The following is a 22,157-nucleotide window of genomic DNA, read 5'->3' as shown; positions in this document are numbered from 1 at the left end:
TTTAGTTCAGTCAGTTCAACCTTCACCGTCTCTGCTGGTCTTCACTCGCCATCTAGTGGTGGAACAATATTATTACACATCTACTGTTTAATACCTTCATGGTGGGCTTAAACTCTAGTAATTAAACCTGTTTTGACTAGATAACAGGAACAAGTTCTGATCAATCTACTGTTTATTACCTTCATGGTGGGCTTAAACTCTAGGAATTAAACCTGAATGACTAGATAACAGGAACAAGTTCTGATCAATCTACTGTTTATTACCTTCATGGTGGGCTTAAACTCTAGGAATTAAACCTGAATGACTAGATAACAGGAACAAGTTATGATCAATCAAATGTAGTTAAATTACAATTCAAACTCACTCAATTTTTTTAAAAGTAAATAATTTATTTAGAAAAAATTATATGTAGCTATAAATACATTTTCATATAGTAAACAAAGTCTGTAATAAGACAGTAGAAAGACAACAAATTGTAGTGACGGGGGGAATCAATAGTTACATATCAGGATATTACATGTTTGGGAATAACAATAAAATCACAGTATCGAATCGCAATACATATGGTATCGGTACCTACAGTAAGTCTGTCAAATCTGTGGTTCTGCCCCTGAACAAGGCAGTTAACCCACTGTCCCTAGACCAGTTAACCCACTGTTCCTAGACCAGTTAACCCACTGTTCCTAGACCAGTTAACCCACTGTTCCTAGGCCAGTTAACCCACTGTTCCTAGACCAGTTAACCCACTGTTCCTAGACCAGTTAACCCACTGTTCCTAGGCCAGTTAACCCACTGTTCCTAGACCAGTTAACCCACTGTTCCTAGACCAGGTAACCCACTGTTCCTAGACCAGTTAACCCACTGTTCCTAGACCAGGTAACCCACTGTTCCGAGACCAGTTAACCCACTGTTCCTAGACCAGTTAACCCACTGTTCCTAGACCAGTTAACCCACTGTTCCTAGACCAGTTAACCCACTGTTCCTAGACCAGTTAACCCACTGTTCCTAGGCCAGTTAACCCACTGTTCCTAGGCCAGTTAACCCACTGTTCCTAGACCAGTTAATAGTTTTTTAAAGTATGGTGTTATTATGGTATGGGGAGGTCCCTGGTAATTCAATAGATATGGTATCAGCCCTTCAGTATGGTGTTATTATGGTATGGGGAGGTCCCTGGTCCCTTAAACTTGATGTTCCTCCAACGGTGGGGGCGTGTCAAAGGTCAGGGGTCAGAGTACAGAACGATACTTGCAGGCGAACATCACCCAGACGGCACAGGCAGACTCGGGGTACGCAAACACCCGGACACGCACCGCCAGCCTCACGTGGTCCCCACGGCAACACACTATCTCATCACAGAACGGAGACCTGCCCAAACAACAACAGTCACGCATCACTTCAGTATCCACGACAACACACACTTCTCCTGTCCTTCTTTTACCTGATCAACGTATAACATTGTGAGGTGTCTAAAAGCTGGAAATATTCAGTGTTGCTATAGTTACCGGAGGCAAGTAGCGAAGGCTCGACATGTGTTGAGGAGCGTTGCTATAGTTACCGGAGGCAAGTAGCGAAGGCTCGACGTGTGTTGAGGAGCGTTGCTATAGTTACCTGAGGCAAGTAGCGAAGGCTCGACGTGTGTTGAGGAACGTTGCTATAGTTACCTGAGGCAAGTAGCGAAGGCTCGACGTGTGTTGAGGAGCGTTGCTATAGTTACCTGAGGCAAGTAGCGAAGGCTCGACGTGTGTTGAGGAACGTTGCTATAGTTACCTGAGGCAAGTAGCGAAGGCTCGACATGTGTTGAGGAGCGTTGCTACAGTTACCTGAGGCAAGTAGCGAAGGCTCGACGTGTGTTGAGGAGCGTTGCTATAGTTACCTGAGGCAAGTAGCGAAGGCTCGACATGTGTTGAGGAGCGTTGCTACAGTTACCTGAGGCAAGTAGCGAAGGCTCGACGTGTGTTGAGGAACGTTGCTATAGTTACCTGAGGCAAGTAGCGAAGGCTCGACATGTGTTGAGGAGCGTTGCTACAGTTACCTGAGGCAAGTAGCGAAGGCTCGACGTGTGTTGAGGAACGTTGCTATAGTTACCTGAGGCAAGTAGCGAAGGCTCGACATGTGTTGCGCGGTGTGTTGCTATAGTTACCTGAGGCAGGTAGAGAAGGCTCGACGTGTGTTGAGGAGCGTTGCTATAGTTACCTGAGGCAGGTAAGAGAAGGCTCGACATGTGTTGCGGTGTGTTGCTATAGTTACCGGTGGCAAGTAGCGAAGGCTCGCGTGTGTTGCCGTGCGTTGCTATAGTTACCTGAGGCAGGTAGCGAAGGCTCGCTGTGCGTTGTGGTGCGTTGCTATAGTTACCTGAGGCAGGTAGCGAAGGCTCGCCGTGCGTTGTGGTGCGTTGCTATAGTTACCTGAGGCAGGTAGCGAAGGCTCGCCGTGCGTTGTGGTGCGTTGCTATAGTTACCTGAGACAGGTAGCGAAGGCTCGCCGTGCGTTGTGGTGCGTTGCTATAGTTACCGGTGGCAAGTAGCGAAGGCTCGCCGTGCGTTGTGGTGCGTTGCTATAGTTACCTGAGGCAGGTAGCGAAGGCTCGCGGTGCGTTGTGGTGCGTTGCTATAGTTACCTGAGGCAGGTAGCGAAGGCTCGCCGTGCGTTGTGGTGCGTTGCTATAGTTACCTGAGGCAGGTAGCGAAGGCTCGCCGTGCGTTGTGGTGCGTTGCTATAGTTACCTGAGACAGGTAGCGAAGGCTCGCCGTGCGTTGTGGTGCGTTGCTATAGTTACCTGAGACAGGTAGCGAAGGCTCGCCGTGCGTTGTGGTGCGTTGCTATAGTTACCTGAGGCAGGTAGCGAAGGCTCGCCGTGCGTTGTGGTGCAGGAAGTGGATGGGGAAACCTTTGAAGGTGTGTCCGTCCGGCACCGCCCTCCGCACAGCATCCTGGAACTCCTCGTTACCGCAGGAAGTCCCCGTGCAGCGCTCCAGCTCGTACGCCGCCAGGGCGGAGGACAGGACGTAGGACAGGTGGTCATCCCACACTGTGGCCAGGCCAAGGTCCTGGAGGGAGACACAGAGATCTACTATAATACAGACACAGAGATCTACTATAATACAGACACAGAGATATACTATAATACAGACACAGAGATCTACTATAATACAGACACAGAGATCTACTATAATACAGACACAGAGATCTACTATAATACAGACACAGAGATCTACTATAATACAGACACAGAGATATACTATAATACAGACACAGAGATCTACTATAATACAGACCCAGAGATCTACTATAATACAGACACAGAGATCTACTATAATACAGACACAGAGATCTACTATAATACAGACACAGAGATCTACTATAATACAGACACAGAGATCTACTATAATACAGACCCAGAGATCTACTATAATACAGACCCAGAGATCTACTATAATACAGACACAGAGATCTACTATAATACAGACACAGAGATCTACTATAATACAGACACAGAGGTCTACTATAATACAGACACAGAGATCTACTATAATACAGACACAGAGATCTACTATAATACAGACCCAGAGATCTACTATAATACAGACACAGAGATCTACTATAATACAGACCCAGAGATCTACTATAATACAGACACAGAGGTCTACTATAATACAGACACAGAGATCTACTATAATACAGACCCAGAGATCTACTATAATACAGACACAGAGATCTACTATAATACAGACACAGAGATCTACTATAATACAGACACAGAGATCTACTATAATACAGACACAAAGATCTACTATAATACAGACCCAGAGATCTACTATAATACAGACACAGAGATCTACTATAATACAGACACAGAGATCTACTATAATACAGACCCAGAGATCTACTATAATACAGACACAGAGATCTACTATAATACAGATACAGAGATCTACTATAATACAGACACAGAGATCTACTATAATACAGACCCAGAGATCTACTATAATACAGACACAGAGATCTACTATAATACAGACACAGAGATCTACTATAATACAGACACAGAGATCTACTATAATACAGACACAAAGATCTACTATAATACAGACCCAGAGATCTACTATAATACAGACACAGAGATCTACTATAATACAGACACAGAGATCTACTATAATACAGACCCAGAGATCTACTATAATACAGACACAGAGATCTACTATAATACAGACACAGAGATCTACTATAATACAGACACAGAGATCTACTATAATACAGACCCAGAGATCTACTATAATACAGACACAGAGATCTACTATAATACAGACAGAGATCTACTATAATACAGACACAGAGATCTACTATAATACAGACACAGAGATCTACTATAATACAGACACAGAGATCTACTATAATACAGACACTGAGATCTACTATAATACAGACACTGAGATCTACTATAATACAGACACAGAGATCTGTTATAATACAGACACAGAGATCTACTATAATACAGACCCAGAGATCTACTATAATACAGACCCAGAGATCTACTATAATACAGACACAGAGATCTACTATAATACAGACACAGAGATCTACTATAATACAGACCCAGAGATCTACTATAATACAGACCCAGAGATCTACTATAATACAGACCCAGAGATCTACTATAATACAGACACAGAGATCTACTATAATACAGACCCAGAGATCTACTATAATACAGACACAGAGATCTACTATAATACAGACACAGAGATCTACTATAATACAGACCCAGAGATCTACTATAATACAGACAGAGATCTACTATAATACAGACCCAGAGATCTACTATAATACAGATACAGACCATGTTAATATCCTGTACTGTAGAGACACAACATGACTGACAGGTATGGGCTCTGACAGGTATGGGCTCTGACATGTATGGGCTCTGACAGGTATGGGCTCTGACAGGTATGGGCTCTGACATGTATGGGCTCTGACAGGTATGGGCTCTGACAGGTATGGGCTCTGACAGGTATGGGCTCTGACAGGTATGGGCTCTGACAGGTATGGGCTCTGACAGGTATGGGCTCTGACAGGTATGGGCTCTGACAGGTATGGGCTCTGACAGGTATGGGCTCTGACAGGTATGGGCTCTGACAGGTATGGGCTCTGACATGTATGGGCTCTGACAGGTATGGGCTCTGACAGGTATGTGCTCTGACAGGTATGGGCTCTGACAGGTGTGGGCTCTGACAGGTATGGGCTCTGACAGGTATGGGCTCTGACAGGTATGGGCTCTGACAGGTATGGGCTCTGACAGGTATGGGCTCTGACAGGTATGGGCTCTGACAGGTATGGGCTCTGACATGTATGGGCTCTGACAGGTATGGGCTCTGACAGGTATGGGCTCTGACAGGTATGGGCTCTGACAGGTATGTGCTCTGACAGGTATGGGCTCTGACATGTATGGGCTCTGACATGTATGGGCTCTGACAGGTAAGGGCTCTGACAGGTATGGGCTCTGACAGGTATGGGCTCTGACAGGTATGGGCTCTGACAGGTATGGGCTCTGACAGGTATGGGCTCTGACAGGTGTTACAGGTTAAACTGAGCCAACCTGTACGCCGTTGTTCGTACTCTCACCTTCCTGTGTTCCACCACCAGGTACCTCAGCTCCAGTTCCAGCTGATTGGAGGCAGCGCTGGGCTCCAGGGAGGGGCCACAGAGAGGAGGTAGAGGGGGCAGAGAGGTGGTGCTGCCTGGGGAGCAGACTGAGCCAACAGCCTCCTCACTCATAGCCTTCCACTGGGACTGGTTGTGGAAGTCGAACGAGCAGAGTTCCACGGCGTCCGACGGCTGGCAGTTGGCCAGGAAGGACCTGTGGTTGAACACACAGCCGATGGTCCTGTAGGGATAGGAGGGGCGGGGCTGGGGGGCCAGGGGAGGGGCGTCTGGGTCAATGGCCTGGTGGAGGTACCTGAAACAAAAAATGGTTGAATAGGTAGAAATATATTGTGTAGAACAGACATGCCACTGACGTACAGACTAGAGTGAGGGATCATCGCAGCTCTATTCATAACCATGCTGCACCCTGGTGAAGGGGACTCCGTTAACCTATCAGAAACTCCGCCAGAGAGACAGAGGACTTAAATGTTGCAGGTGTTGTTAAGCATCACATTTAAAACACCTCTGATGTGTTTTATGCAGTTGAAGAACAGAAGTTTGTTTGATCTGAAACAGTGTGGTTTTAGGAACATCTCATGTTGGCTAGCTGGAGTTTCCAAAATTCAACACGTCAAATCTTAGCGAAAAACTTGCGACTCGCTTTAGCGAGAACAGGGCGCTGACTGTCTGTGTTCAGCCAAGCAGCTAACTAGTTAGACAAGCAGACAGCTAGCTGTTTTGCTACAACATTATGAAACAGTCTGGTTGTGTCTCGTCTCAGGTGGGGCCGTTGTATCTGAACCAGGCTTCTGTCTCACCTGTGTGCGGTCAGGCTCTCCCAGAAGGTGATGGTGCTGTCAGTGCCCCTGGTCATCACCCAGGTGTGTGCCAGGCTCTTGGGCTTAGTGCCAACACACACGTAGGCATCCAGGCCGAACCCCAGCAGCAGACTGCACAGCAGGGTGGCATGGTCCTCACAGTCGCCCTGGAAACACACAACCAATCAGATCAGAGAGATGTCACAGTCTCCCTGGAAACACCAAAAACATCATGTCTCAGTCTGGTCTCAGTTCCTAACTCTAACCCACAGGGCTGGTCATCATGTCTCAGTTCCTAACTCTAACCCACAGGGCTGGTCATCATGTCTCAGTTCCTAACTCTAACCCACAGCGCTGGTCATCATGTCTCAGTCTGCTCTCAGTTCCTAACTCCAAACCACAGGGCTGGTCATCATGTCTCAGTTCCTAACTCCAACCCACAGCGCTGGTCATCATGTCTCAGTCTGCTCTCAGTTCCTAACTCCAACCCACAGGGCTGGTCATCATGTCTCAGTTCCTAACTCTAACCCACAGGGCTGGTCATCATGTCTCAGTTCCTAACTCTAACCCACAGGGCTGGTCATCATGTCTCAGTTCCTAACTCTAACCCACAGCGCTGGTCATCATGTCTCAGTTCCTAACTCCAACCCACAGCGCTGGTCATCATGTCTCAGTCTGGTCTCAGTTCCTAACTCTAACCCACAGGGCTGGTCATCATGTCTCAGTCTGGTCTCAGTTCCTAACTCTAACCCACAGGGCTGGTCATCATGTCTCAGTTCCTAACTCTAACCCACAGGGCTGGTCATCATGTCAGTTCCTAACTCTAACCCACAGGGCTGGTCATCATGTCTCAGAGGATAGAGGAGGAGGAGAGGAGAGATGAGAGGAGAGGGGAGAGGATAGAAGAGGGGAGGGGAGAGGATAGAAGAGGAGAGGGGATAGAAAAGGGGGGGGCATTTATTCATTCTGCTGCACTGGGGAAATCCCAGAACCGTCCATCAGGATATAAATAAATCTTCTCATAACAGACCGTTTAACCGTTTCAGAAATCAATTATTTTACAATTTCACCACTGAGGATTAGAACACAGAGAGATGAGTTCAGAGGTTAAAGACGTCATAGCATTACAGCTGTCTAAATGCTTACGGCTGTGTGTGTGGTTCAGAACAGAGCCGGTCCTCACCTTGTTTCTACAGAGGAAGGCGAGAAGGGAGCACCACTGCTCCTGTTTGCCCCCTCCCCCCACCACGGGGGCTTTCTCCAGGCCCAGCAGGCTAACGAAGCGGGCCGCCTGACGGGGACTCTCCAGGAGACGACCAGCACGCAGGACACGCACGTAGGAACACACCGGCCTGTTGACGCCGTTCTCATCCTGCAAACACAGCAAAGTTCAAATACAGTCCGGCTACCACCCAGCACGGCTAACACCCAGCACGGCACGGCTAACACCCAGCACGGCTAACACCCAGCACGGCACGGCTAACACCCAGCACGGCACGGCTAACACCCAGCACGGCTAACACCCAGCACGGCTAACACCCAGCACGGCTAACACCCAGCACAACACGGCTAACACCCAGCACGGCTAACACCCAGCACGGCTAACACCCGGCACGGCTACCACCCGGCACAGCTAACACCCAGCTCAGCTAACACCCAGCACGGCACGGCTAACACCCAGCACGGCACGGCTAAAACCCAGCACGGCACGGCTAACACCCAGCACGGCTAACACCCAGCACAGCACGGCTAACACCCAGCGCGGCTAACACCCAGCACGGCTAACACCCAGCACGGCACGGCTAACACCCAGCACGGCACGGCTAACACCCAGCACGGCTAACACCCAGCACGGCTAACACCCGGCACGGCTACCACCCGGCACAGCTAACACCCAGCTCAGCTAACACCCAGCACGGCACGGCTAACACCCAGCACGGCACGGCTAAAACCCAGCACGGCACGGCTAACACCCAGCACGGCTAACACCCAGCACGGCTAACACCCAGCACGGCTAACACCCAGCACGGCTAACACCCAGCACAGCTAACACGGCTAACACCCAGCACGGCTAACACCCAGCACGGCTAACACCCGGCACGGCACGGCTAACACCCGGCACGGCACGGCTAACACCCGGCACGGCACGGCTAACACCCGGCACGGCACAGCTAACACCCGGCACGGCTAACACCCAGCACGGCACGGCTAACACCCAGCACGGCACGGCTAACACCCAGCACGGCACAGCTAACACCCAGCACGGCACGGCTAACACCCGGCACGACACGGCTAACACACGGCACGGATAACACCCAGCACGGCTAACACCCGGCCAACACCCAGCACGGCTAACACCCAGCACGGCACGGATAACACCCAGCACGGCACGGATAACACCCAGCACGGCACGGATAACACCCGGCCAACACCCAGCACGGATAACACCCAGCACGGCACGGATAACACCCAGCACGGCACGGATAACACCCAGCACGGCACGGATAACACCCAGCACGGCACGGATAACACCCAGCACGGCACGGATAACACCCAGCACGGCTAACACTCAGCACGGCTAACACCCAGCACGGCTAACAACCAGCACGGCTAACCCCCAGCACGGCTAACCCCCAGCACGGCCAACCCCCAGCACGGCTAACCCCCAGCACGGCTAACCCCCAGCACGGCTAACCCCCAGCACGGCTAACACCCAGCACGGCTAACACCCAGCACGGCTAACACCCAGCACGGCACGGCTAACACCCGGCACGGCACGGCTAACACCCGGCACGGCTAACACCCGGCACGGCACAGCTAACACCCGGCACGGCTAACACCCAGCACGGCACGGCTAACACCCAGCACGGCACGGCTAACACCCAGCACGGCACAGCTAACACCCAGCACGGCACGGCTAACACCCGGCACGACACGGCTAACACACGGCACGGATAACACCCAGCACGGCTAACACCCGGCCAACACCCAGCACGGCTAACACCCAGCACGGCACGGATAACACCCAGCACGGCACGGATAACACCCAGCACGGCACGGATAACACCCAGCACGGCACGGATAACACCCAGCACGGCTAACACTCAGCACGGCTAACACCCAGCACGGCTAACAACCAGCACGGCTAACCCCCAGCACGGCTAACCCCCAGCACGGCCAACCCCCAGCACGGCTAACCCCCAGCACGGCTAACCCCCAGCACGGCTAACCCCCAGCACGGCTAACACCCAGCACGGCTAACACCCAGCACGGCTAACACCCAGCACGGCTAACACACTGTCCGGTTGACACCATTCTCATCCTAAAAAACACAAAACAATGTTTTTGAATATTATTAAACACATCAGTATTATATTAATACACAAGTATTAACAATGTGAGGACCTGAGCAAAGATCTTGACCAGTTTGGATTGGTTGGCCTGTCTGATCTCTAGAAACTCTCTCCACCACTGTTTCGCATAAACCAGAAACAGCCTCTCCTTCTCCGCCGTCTTCTGTCGCTCCAGGGACTGCTGCAAACAATAAACACCAGTAACAATCACTATCAACCCCTGCCTCTTAGGGACTGCTGCAAACAATAAACACCAGTAACAATCACTATCAACCCCTGCCTCTTAGGAAGGAACACTATCAACCCCTGCCTCTTAGGGAGGAACACTATCAACCCCTGCCTCTTAGGGACTGCTGCAAACAATAAACACCAGTAACAATCACTATCAACCCCTGCCTCTTAGGGACTGCTGCAGACAACAAACACCAGTAACAATCACTATCAACCCCTGCCTCTTAGGGAATGCTGCAGACAACAAACACCAGTAACAATCACTATCAACCCCTGCCTCTTAGGGAGGAACACTATCAACCCCTGCCTCTTAGGGAATGCTGCAGACAACCAACACCAGTAACAATCACTATCAACCCCTGCCTCTTAGGGACTGCTGCAGACAACAAACACCAGTAACAATCACTATCAACCCCTGCCTCTTAGGGAATGCTGCAGACAACAAACACCAGTAACAATCACTATCAACCCCTGCCTCTTAGGGAATGCTGCAGACAACAAACACCAGTAACAATCACTATCAACCCCTGCCTCTTAGGGAATGCTGCAGACAACAAACACCAGTAACAATCACTATCAACCCCTGCCTCTTAGGGACTGCTGCAAACAATAAACACCAGTAACAATCACTATCAACCCCTGCCTCTTAGGAAGGAACAATATAAATGTCTGCCTCTTAGGAAGGAACAATATAAATGTCTGCCTCTTAGGAAGGAACAATATAAATGTCTGCCTCCTAGGAAGGAACAATATAAATGTCTGCCTCTTAGGAAGGAACAATATAAATGTCTGCCTCCTAGGAAGGAACAATATAAATGTCTGCCTCTTAGGAAGGAACCATATAAATGTCTGCCTCTTAGGAAGGAACCATATAAATGTCTGCCTCTTAGGAAGGAACCATATAAATGTCTGCCTCCTAGGAAGGAACAATATGTCTGCCTCTTAGGAAGGAACCATATAAATGTCTGCCTCCTAGGAAGGAACAATATAAATGTCTGCCTCTTAGGAAGGAACAATATAAATGTCTGCCTCCTAGGAAGGAACAATATGTTTGCCTCCTAGGAAGGAACAATATAAATGTCTGCCTCTTAGGAATGAACAATATAAATGTCTGCCTCTTAGGAAGGAATCATATGTCTGCCTCTTAGGAAGGAACCATATGTCTGCCTCTTAGGAAGGAACAATATAAATGTCTGCCTCCTAGGAAGGAACCATATAAATGTCTGCCTCTTAGGAAGGAACAATATAAATGTCTGCCTCTTAGGAAGGAACAATATAAATGTCTGCCTCTTAGGAAGGAACAATATAAATGTCTGCCTCTTAGGAAGGAACAATATAAATGTCTGCCTCTTAGGAAGGAACAATATAAATGTCTGCCTCTTAGGAAGGAACCATATAAATGTCTGCCTCTTAGGAAGGAACCATATAAATGTCTGCCTCCTAGGAAGGAACAATATAAATGTCTGCCTCTTAGGAAGGAACCATATAAATGTCTGCCTCTTAGGAAGGAAGATGTCAGTGAATCATAGCGTGACAACATGACAGAGCATAGCAGCATTACGACCAGTCTCTGACCTGTGTGGTGATGATGTCAGGTGACAGGATCTCTGACAGAGGAGGGTAAAGGTCAAGACTCATGTTGAGTACACCAGCCGTCACCTTACATTCACTACCTGATAGGATACAGAGGAGATATACTGAACACCTGTTAGGATACAGAGGAGATATACTGAACACCTGTTAGGATACAGAGGAGATATACTGAACACCTGTTAGGATACAGAGGAGATATACTGAACACCTGTTAGGATACAGAGGAGATATACTGAGGAGATATACTGAACACCTGTTAGGATACAGAGGAGACATACTGAACACCTGTTAGGATACAGAGGAGAGAGGAGACATACTGAACACCTGATAGGATACAGAGGAGATATACTGAACACCTGATAGGATACAGAGGAGACATACTGAACACCTGTTAGGATACAGAGGAGAGAGGAGACATACTGAACACCTGATAGGATACAGAGGAGATATACTGAACACCTGATAGGATACAGAGGAGACATACTGAGGAGATATACTGAGGAGACCTACACAACACCTGTTAGGATACAGAGGAGACGTACTGAGGAGACCTACACAACACCTGTTAGGATACAGAGGAGACATACTGAGGAGACATACTGAACACCTGTTAGGATACAGAGGAGATATACTGAACACCTGTTAGGACAGACCAGCTGTTACCATACACTTTACAATCAGAACAGAAACACCTTACAATCACTACCGACAGTTGGAACAGAACAGAAACCCAGAACAGCAGACAGGATGTTTTCCCTCTCTTTTCTCTTTCATTTCTATGTATTTAACTGGGTGTAAATCAGGCTAATTAATAGAAAATGCAGGTTAATTTTCCTTCAGAAAATTAAACCTCAAATAGTTTAACCCTACTGTCCTTACCGACTCCAAGCAGCTCTACGGCAATGCTGGTCTTCCCAGAGGGAGAGGAGAGGACGGTCCTCCAGTCCAGGAAGTAAGAGGAGACCAGGGTGGTCTCGCTGGACGTGTCTCTCTTTATTAACACCAGGTGTACCGGGTCACAGATAGACAACATCGTGGTGGCATCTGCCATCTTACTGCCATCGCCTGTAAGACACAGATACAAAGGAAGGTCACGAACAACAAGCCTGTTCAGAGAGGATCAATTATTAAGTTGTTGTTGTTGGTAGTACCCCCTTTTCCTCCCCAATTCCCATCTTGTCTCATCGCTGCAACTCCCCAACGGGCTCTGGAGACGAGTCGTGCGTCCTCTGAAACATGACCCGACAAACCGCGCTTCTTAACACCCGCCGGTTTAACCCGGAAGCCAGCCGCACCACCGTGTCAGAGGAAACACCGTTCAAACTGACAACAGAGGTCAGCCTGCAGGCGCCTGGCTTGCCACAAGGAGTCGCTAGAGCACAATGAGCCAAGTATACTATAGTAAACAGGACTACTAGTAAACAGGACTAATAGTAAACAGGACTAATAGTAAACAGGACTACTAGTAAACAGGACTACTAGTAAACAGGACTACTAGTAAACAGGACTACTTTACAACAGGGATTAAAGATAAATTAAAGGAGGCAGTGTTGTCTACAGTAAACCAGTTGTGTAACATCAGGCAGTCAGGAAGTCAACCCGTCTGTACCCAGGCCCTCTCTGTGTATCTCCAGCAGGAAGCCCTCCTGCAGGTCTGGCTCACAGGCACAGGGGACAGGCTTGGAGTGGAAGCGCTGGTTCCTGAAGTGCAGGTAGAGGGTGAAGGTGGAGCAGAACTGACCAGGTAGAGGCTCTGGCTCCTGGAGGTGCTCTAGAAAGGCCTTACCCCCCAGGACCTGGAGGTACAGGTACCTCCTCGCTGGGTCCATGTTGGCTGGGAGGACAGAAATACAATCATTTGACACTGAACAGTAGTAAGGGAACGTCAGGTGCTACTAGAGACTTCTCGTTCAATCTCCCCGGTAACAGTGTTTCTTACTTTTCTTGAGCTTCGTCGGGTCCTTGTCAATAAAGTGAGTTGCAGGCTTCGGAGTGTTCTGGAGTCCTAACTCGGTGTCAGGCACTTCCTGTCAAAACACTGTCAACGTTATGAAGATACGGAAGCCCAGAGAGGACATAAAACAAACCCCTCATTATGTTGAGATCACAACGTATGTCATGAACACTACAAACCCCCTCATTATGTTGAGATCACAACTTATTTATGTCATGAACACTACAAACCCCTCATTATGCTGAGATCACAACTTATTTATGTCATGAACACTACAAACCCCTCATTATGTTGAGATCACAACTTATTTATGTCATGAACACTACAAACCCCTCATTATGTTGAGATCACAACTTATTTATGTCATGAACACTACAAACCCCTCATTATGTTGAGATCACAACTTATTTATGTCATGAACACTACAAACCCCCTCATTATGCTGAGATCACAACTTATTTATGTCATGAACACTACAAACCCCTCATTATGTTGAGATCACAACTTATTTATGTCATGAACACTACAAACCCCCTCATTATGCTGAGATCACAACTTATTTATGTCATGAACACTACAAACCCCTCATTATGCTGAGATCACAACTTATGTCATGAACACTACAAACCCCTCATTATGCTGAGATCACAACTTATTTATGTCATGAACACTACAAACCCCCTCATTATGCTGAGATCACAACTTATTTATGTCATGAACACTACAAACCCCTCATTATGCTGAGATCACAACTTATGTCATGAACACTACAAACCCCTCATTATGCTGAGATCACAGCCTCAGGATGCTGCCTCTGAGCCTCTCAGGATGCTGCCTCTGAGCCTCTCAGGATGCTGCCTCTGAGCCTCTCAGGATGCTGCCTCTGAGCCTCTCAGGATGCTGCCTCTGAGCCTCTCAGGATGCTGCCTCTGAGCCTCTCAGGATGCTGCCTTGTAGGCTGTTTCATATGTAAGGCTCCTTGCAGACAGCATACTGACTTATTTATTTATTTGTATTTATTTATTTTACCTTTATTTAACCAGGTAGGCCAGTTGAGAACAAGTTCTCATTTACAATTGCGACCTGGCCAAGATAAAGCAAAGCAGTTCGACACATACAACGACACAGAGTTACACATGGTGTAAAACAAACATACAGTCAATAATACAGTAGAAACAAGTCTATATACGATGTGAGCAAATGAGGTGAGATAAGGGAGGTAAAGGCAAAAAGGCCATGGTGGCAAAGTAGATACAATATAGCAAGTAAAACACTGGAATGGTTGATTTGCAATGGGAGAATGTGCAAAGTAGAATTAAAAATAATGGGGGTGCAAAGGAGTAAAATAAATAAATTAATTAAATACAGTAGGGAAAGAGGTAGTTGTTTGGGCTAAATTATAGGTGGGCTATGTACAGGTGCAGTAATCTGTGAGCCTCTGAGGCTGCTGTTGAATCTGATCTAGCTCTGAGACTGCTATAGAATCTGATCTAGCTCTGAGACTGCTATTGAATCTGTTTTAGCTCTGAGGCTGTTATAGAATCTGATCTAGCTCTGAGGCTGCTATAGAATCTGATCTAGCTCTGAGGCTGCTATAGAATCTGATTTAGCTCTGAGGCTGCTATAGAATCTGATCTAGCTCTGAGGCTGCTATAGAATCTGATCTAGCTCTGAGGCTGCTATAGAATCTGATCTAGCTCTGAGACTGCTATAGAATCTGATCTAGCTCTGAGGCTGCTATAGAATCTGATCTAGCTCTGAGGCTGCTATAGAATCTGATCTAGCTCTGAGGCTGCTATAGAATCTGATCTAGCTCTGAGGCTGCTATAGAATCTGATCTAGCTCTGAGGCTGCTATAGAATCTGATCTAGCTCTGAGGCTGCTATAGAATCTGTTTTAGCTCTGAGGCTGCTATTGAATCTGATCTAGCTCTGAGACTGCTATAGAATCTGATCTAGCTCTGAAGCTGCTATAGAATCTGAAATAGCTCTGAGGCTGCTATAGAATCTGATCTAGCTCTGAGGCTGTTATAGAATCTGATCTAGCTCTGAGGCTGCTATAGAATCTGATCTAGCTCTGAGGCTGCTATAGAATCTGATCTAGCTCTGAGACTGCTATAGAATCTGATCTAGCTCTGAGGCTGTTATAGAATCTGATCTAGCTCTGAGGCTGCTATTGAATCTGATCAGCCTGCCAGGAATAGAGCACAACTACTCTGGATTATATGCATCAACCTATAAAGCACCGACAGCTAATCTGCCTGCAAGGAGCTTTACCTATGAAACAGCCTCTAAAGGCAGCATCCTGACTCATCAGCCTCTGAGGCTGAATCTGATCAGCCTGTCAGGAGCTTTACCTATGAAACAGCCTCTAAAGGCAGCATCCTGACTCATCAGCCTCTGAGGCTGAATCTGATCAGCCTGTCAGGAGCTTTACCTATGAAACAGCCTCTAAAGGCAGCATCCTGACTCATCAGCCTCTGAGGCTGAATCTGATCAGCCTGTCAGGAGCTTTACCTATGAAACAGCCTCTAAAGGCAGCATCCTGACTCATCAGCCTCTGAGGCTGAATCTGATCAGCCTGTCAGGAGCTTTACCTATGAAACAGCCTCTAAAGGCAGCATCCTGACTCATCAGCCTCTGAGGCTGAATCTGATCAGCCTGTCAGGAATGGAGTTGATCCACTGTACAGTTAAATATTATCCACAAAACAAATAGTGTCCATTATAGTTATACACATATCAGTTATGCACGCTAACAATCAGCATAGACAACTTTCTAGTAAGACGATCCAGTTAACTAGCCAAGTTAGCTGCGTTGTTCCTTGCATGCGATTGGCTGTGGTCTTGGGGGCGGCACACAGCCTGGGAGACAGGGCTGCTTGTCAGGCATTGTTCGGGGCTTAAATGCCCCAGGAGTGCATTGTGACAGCCACAGGACTCCTTGATGAGGTGGTTAAATCCTACATGGTGCATCTAAACAAATGAATGGATGATGCGTGGTACTTTCGATTATATCGCGGTCTCAATTAAACAACGTTTGTTATGTAGTGACCATGAGATAAGTTGTGATCTCGACATAGCAAGGGAATTAATTTTGGTGTATATTCATGTCCTCTCTGAACTTCTGTAGAAAGCTGCATTCAACCTCCGATAATAAAACGTGCTGATCGGAAGAGTTCCCACAACTCACCTTGGAGAAATGAAGATCCTTCATGACATCGTCTACGATTCCCCTGCGTTGCAGAGCCCGGAGGAAGTCCTCCTCAGACAGAGAGCTATGTCCAGGGTCCAGATCCTCTCTCACGGTCTCCGCCAACACATCCCTGATCTTCCCATGGATGTTTATCTGACAAAACACACGTTACTACTAGTCACTACATCTTAGAACAGAATGGTTCAAGCCCCACTCCTGGCTGTTCTCCCTCAATGGCAACAGTCTCTCTCTAACTATAAGTGTTTCCCTACATAGCTAGCTAGAGTTGAAGTCGGAAGTTTACATATACCTTAGCCAAATACATTTAAACTCAGTTTTTCACAATTCCTGACATTTAATCCTAGTAAAAACTCCCTGTTTTAGGTCAGTTAGGATCACCACTTTATTTTAAGAATGTGAAATGTCAGAATAATTGTAGAGAGAATGATTTATTTCAGATTTGATTTCTTTCATCACATTCCCAGTGGGTCAGAAGTTTACATACACTCAATTAGTATTTGGTAGCATTGCCTTTAAATTGTTTAACTTGTGTCAAACGTTTCAGGTAGCCTTCCAAAAGCGTCCCACCATAAATTGGGTGATTTTGGCCCATTCCTCCTGACAGAGCTGGTGTAACTGAGTCAGGTTTCTAGGCCTCCTGACAGAGCTGGTGTAACTGAGTCAGGTTTCTAGGCCTCCTGACAGAGCAGGTGTAACTGAGTCAGGTTTGTAGACCTCCTGACAGAGCTGGTGTAACGGAGTCAGGTTTGTAAACCTCCTGACAGAGCTGGTGTAACTGAGTCAGGTTTGTAGGCCTCATTCCTCCTGACAGAGCTGGTGTAACTGAGTCAGGTTTGTAGGCCTCATTCCTCCTGACAGAGCTGGTGTAACTGAGTCAGGTTTGTAGGCCTCTTTGCTCGCACACACTTTTTTCAGTTCTACCCACAAATATTCTATCAGATTGAGGTCAGGGCTTTGTGATGGCCACTCCAATACCTTGACTTTGTTGTCCTTAAGCCATTTTGCCACAACTTTGGAAGTATGCATGGGGTCATTGTCCATTTGGAAGACCCATTTGTGACCAAGCTTTAACTTCCTGACAGATGTCTTGAGATGTTGCTTCAATATATCCACATAATTTCCCTTCCTCATGAAACCATCTATTTTGTGAAGTGCACCAGTCCCTCCTGCAGTAAAGCATCCCCACAACATGATGCTGCCACCCCCGTGCTTCACAGTTGGGATGCTGTTCTTCGGCTTGCAAACCTCCCCCTTTTTCCTCCAAACATAATGATGGTCATTGTGGCCAAACAGTTCTATTTTTGTTTCATAGACCAGGGAACATTTCTCCAAAACGTATGATCTCTGTCCCCATGTGCGGTTGCAAACCATTGTCTGGCTTATTTATGGCGGTTTTGGAGCAGTGGCTTCTTCCTTGCTGAGTGGCCGTTCAGGTTATGTCGATATTGGACTCGTTTTACTGTGGATATAGATACTTTTGTACCAATTTCCTCCAGCATCTTCACAAGATACTTTGCTGTTGTTCTGGGATTGATTTGCACTTTTCGCACCAATGTACGCTCATCTCTAGGAGACAGAACGCGTCTCCTTCCTGAGCGGTATGATGGCTGCGTGGTCCCATGGTGTTTATACTTGCGTACTATTGTTTGTACAGATGAACGTGGTACCTTCAGGCGTTTGAAAATTGCTCCCAAGGATGAACCAGACCTGTGGATGTCTACATTTTTTTTTCTGATGTCTTGTCTGATTTCTTTTGATTTTACCATGATGTCAAGCAAAGAGGCACTGAGTTTGAAGGTAGACCTCGTAATACATCCACAGGTACACCTCCAATTGACTCAAATGATGTCAATTAGCCTATCAGAAGCTTCTAAAGCCATGACATAATTTTCTGGAATTTTCCAAGCTGTTTAAAGGCACAGTCAACTTAGTGTATGTAAACTTCTGACCCACTGGAATTGTGATACAGTGAATTATAAGTTAAATAATCTGTCTTTAAACAATTGTTGGAAAACTTACTTGTGTCATGCACAAAGTAGATGTCCTAACCGACTTGCCGAAACTATAGTTTGTTAATTAACAAGACATTTGTGGAGTGGTTGAAAAAACGAGTTTTAAAGACTTCATAGCTATCAGATTGGTAATGATCATTTTAAATGCTTCGGTAACTAGCTACCTTGATCAGATGGTTGTGTATGATCTGCTTTAGTTCAGATGCTTTCTCCGGTGGTAGAGACATCTCGGTAGACTTCCACCTGCGTTTCGCCCGTTTTACTAAATGAACACTACACTGTACGTGTGGTAAGAAGTGCTAAATGTAAATGGCTTATAGCTGTCTTATTTGCCTGAATAACACGAAGGATCGGGAAAATCCATCTGCAAAAACTTCAATCCCAGACCTCCATAACAATAACAACTGCCAGTTTAAACTGTGCGGCGGAAAAGGAAGCGGGCATGTGTCTTCCTCATTGCCTGAAGCGGTTCGTCTAATTAAAGTCTCAACTAAGGACAAAACCATTCCCTTAAATAACAATAATCACACCAAGTATTACATAAAACCATCACTTTCTGAAGACTGAGTCTTGTTTAACGTGTATTTGCTTTATTTTCATTAAATATTTTACATTTCTATAAATCGTCAGCGATAAACTACTCGGTTATAGAAGGACCCACAAGGACCAGTTTGTAGTTTGAGAACTGATTGTAGTTTTCTCAGAGATACTTTTCAGGAGACGTGAAACGCCCATTGTGTACGTTGTCCATGCGTCGTCGATGGGCCGCGCCGTGCATCGACGTAATGGCGAAAACAACCGAGTGAAAACGAAAACAACCGAGTGAAAACGAAAGTTGAGGAAGGTGAATTCAGAGGTGTTTCTGCAACTGATGAAAGTCGGACACTAATATGGTTTTTCGACAGCAAGGCTCAGATCAACATTGCTCTGTTGCCATTGTTTAGAAGTAAAGCATAGCTCCAACCCCCATATCACACACTCACAAGCTGAAATATTTAGGGTACATTATACAATCAATCATTGAGAGCCTCTAAAATCACATGTATGTGTATTACTTCACTGTACATGAATCGAGGCAAAGTTGGTCCCTTACGAAAATGTACCATGGTAGTAAAATAAAAAATAAATACCATGGTAACGTTACTATTATGGTTTTTGGGACACTACCATGGCAGGAAAATACATTGATATTGGTGCAAATGCCATGGAATTTTCCTGCCACGGTAGTGACCCCAAAGATATTTTTTTTACATGGTATGTACTAGCAGCATGTGGTGAAACATGAAAGCATGGTAGTTGTATGCAATGTATTATGGTGGTCTGTGTCCCACCGTTTTTTGGGTAAAGTGATCAAAAAACTAGTAATTTATGGTACCCACATAATGCAACATTGACTACTAGCTCTGCAATGGCAAAGCGTAGTACCCACTTAAACCCCGTTAACTCAGTGAAAAACCACAACATGGTCTAGTAGCGTACCCTATTAAACCTTCAGACCTGGACAGGTATGGTGAGAAGAATGAATGGAGTCTGAAACATTGAAGATTTAAAATAATTTATCAGGGGCTTCTCTCTTCAATACAGTTTTCAGTTGTCTCTCTCTTGGATACTTGACTTGGATACTCAATTACAATTCTAAATAGCCAATATACTAAAAACTATTTGTAAAAAGGTATACATCCTCATCTTATCTCATAGATACATTTTCATCGTATAATTGTCAACCTTTCCCTAAGAACAGGAAGTTATGTGTTCCTGTTTCCACTCTGTGTGAACGGGCCGCTCGTTGGTCCTGTTGCCATGACACCCCCCAGGCTAGCTTGACTGGAGCTAACGTTAGCCGACGTTAGCTTCTATGCTAACGGATCAACTAATTCAACTATCAAAACGTCAACAACAACAAAAATACATTTACACCCCGCGCTTCTTGGTGTTTCATACCATATGTTTTATAAGTCGCTCACCCGGATAACGTTTAAAATATATTCCGTTTATCTGGTGTCTGTGTCATTCGGCTGCCTCGGCAGGCTAGTGAGAGAACCGCTGTGGAGAGAGAGAGAGAACGGGAAGAGACCGCTACAGCGACCGGCTCCATCTGCGGCCCGAAACAAGCGCTACACCCCTGGACGATAAATAGTGTAAATGATTAAAATATGCCAAAGATTAGGCTACCATATCTCTCACATTTCAGATTGGCAACACAGGGAACTCAAACATAAGAAGAAGAAAAACGGTCCTATCAAAACATAAGTATGGTCACGTTTTGTTTGATGTTACAGACAAACTAGGATCAACAATAGCAGCCTGCCTCTGACTTCATCAGAAACTTGCCTATACTAGTATATACATTTTTGAAAACTTTTACTTACCTACATTCCTAAAGAAAATCATGTACTTTTTACTCCATACATTTTCCCTGGTTAGGAAAACGGTCCAATTCACACAGGTATCAGGAGAACACCTGGTCATCCCTGCTGCCTCTGATCTAGCAGACTCACTGAACACAAATGCAGTGTGCCCCTGGCTATACGCAAATGTTAAAAACAAGAACATTTTGCCGTCTACTCTGCTTAATATAAGGAATTTGAAATTATTTATATTTTTACTTTTGATATTTGAGTATATTTAAAACCAAATACTTTTAGATGTTTATTCAAGTAGCATTACTGGGTGACTTTACTTTTTACCTGAGTCATTTTCTATTAAGGATCTTTACTTTAATCAAGTGTGACAACTGGGGACGTTTTCCACAACGGATCACTATAATGCCAACCAACCTCTTCTGACCTCGAGGAGTTAATTCATGTAATGCTTTATACTGCCATTGTACTACAGTAACGCACCATTACTAAAGATGGTACCATATGATACATTGTTAGTACCATTTATAATAATTGTGCATTACTATGGTAGACTGTATAATGCAGTTTAAAACCACAGTACATTTCCATGATCCACATCTATAGCATGGTATAAATGATGCACTACCATGGTAATATTTAGGTACCAATGGCAGCACCATGGTAGTACCATCATGTTTCAAGGCTAAAACCATTGGTACATTTCCATGATCCACATCTATAGCATGGTATACATGATGCACTACCATGGTAATATTTAGGTACCAATGGCAGCGCCATGGTAGTACCATCATGTTTCAAGGTTAAAACCATTGGTACATTTCCATGATTCAGACTATACCATGGTATCAGTGAAAGTACCATGGTACATTTTTGTAAGGGGGCGGCACAGAGTGGTTAGCGCAATGGACCAGTAACCGAAAGGTTGCTGGATCGAATCCCTGAGCTGACAAGGTAAAAATCTGTTGTTCTGCCCCTGAA

At 46.1% G+C, this 22,157-nt stretch overlaps 1 protein-coding gene across 3 annotated transcripts; it reads right to left on the bottom strand.

The window, feature by feature from the left end:
* Positions 1-368: 368 nt before the first annotated feature.
* Positions 369-19,266, bottom strand: LOC110519307 (centrosomal protein of 76 kDa). 3 transcript variants are annotated; one of them, XM_090228610.1, is made up of 12 exons: positions 18,981-19,266; positions 16,781-16,936; positions 13,575-13,662; positions 13,245-13,469; positions 12,515-12,700; positions 11,618-11,715; positions 9,864-9,992; positions 7,642-7,830; positions 6,459-6,625; positions 5,620-5,953; positions 2,830-3,047; positions 369-1,365 (listed from the first exon to the last, which is right to left on the bottom strand). In XM_090228610.1, exons 1-12 carry the CDS (start codon positions 19,041-19,043, stop codon positions 1,227-1,229), a joined length of 1,992 nt encoding a protein of 663 aa, XP_090084736.1. In that variant the 5' UTR covers positions 19,044-19,266; the 3' UTR covers positions 369-1,226. The 3 variants fall into 3 exon arrangements, with proteins under 3 accessions (XP_090084736.1, XP_090084737.1, XP_090084738.1); XM_090228611.1 differs by having other exon boundaries at positions 9,864-9,989; XM_090228612.1 differs by lacking the exon at positions 9,864-9,992.
* Between the last annotated feature and the right edge of the window lie 2,891 nt (positions 19,267-22,157).

Source organism: Oncorhynchus mykiss, unplaced genomic scaffold (assembly GCF_057628025.1).
Source record: "Oncorhynchus mykiss isolate SJ-2025 unplaced genomic scaffold, ASM5762802v1 scaffold93, whole genome shotgun sequence".
Taxonomy (NCBI): Eukaryota; Metazoa; Chordata; class Actinopteri; order Salmoniformes; family Salmonidae; genus Oncorhynchus; species Oncorhynchus mykiss.
The sequence above is the reverse complement of the archived record's forward strand: the minus strand, read 5'-3'. Positions and strand labels throughout refer to the sequence as shown.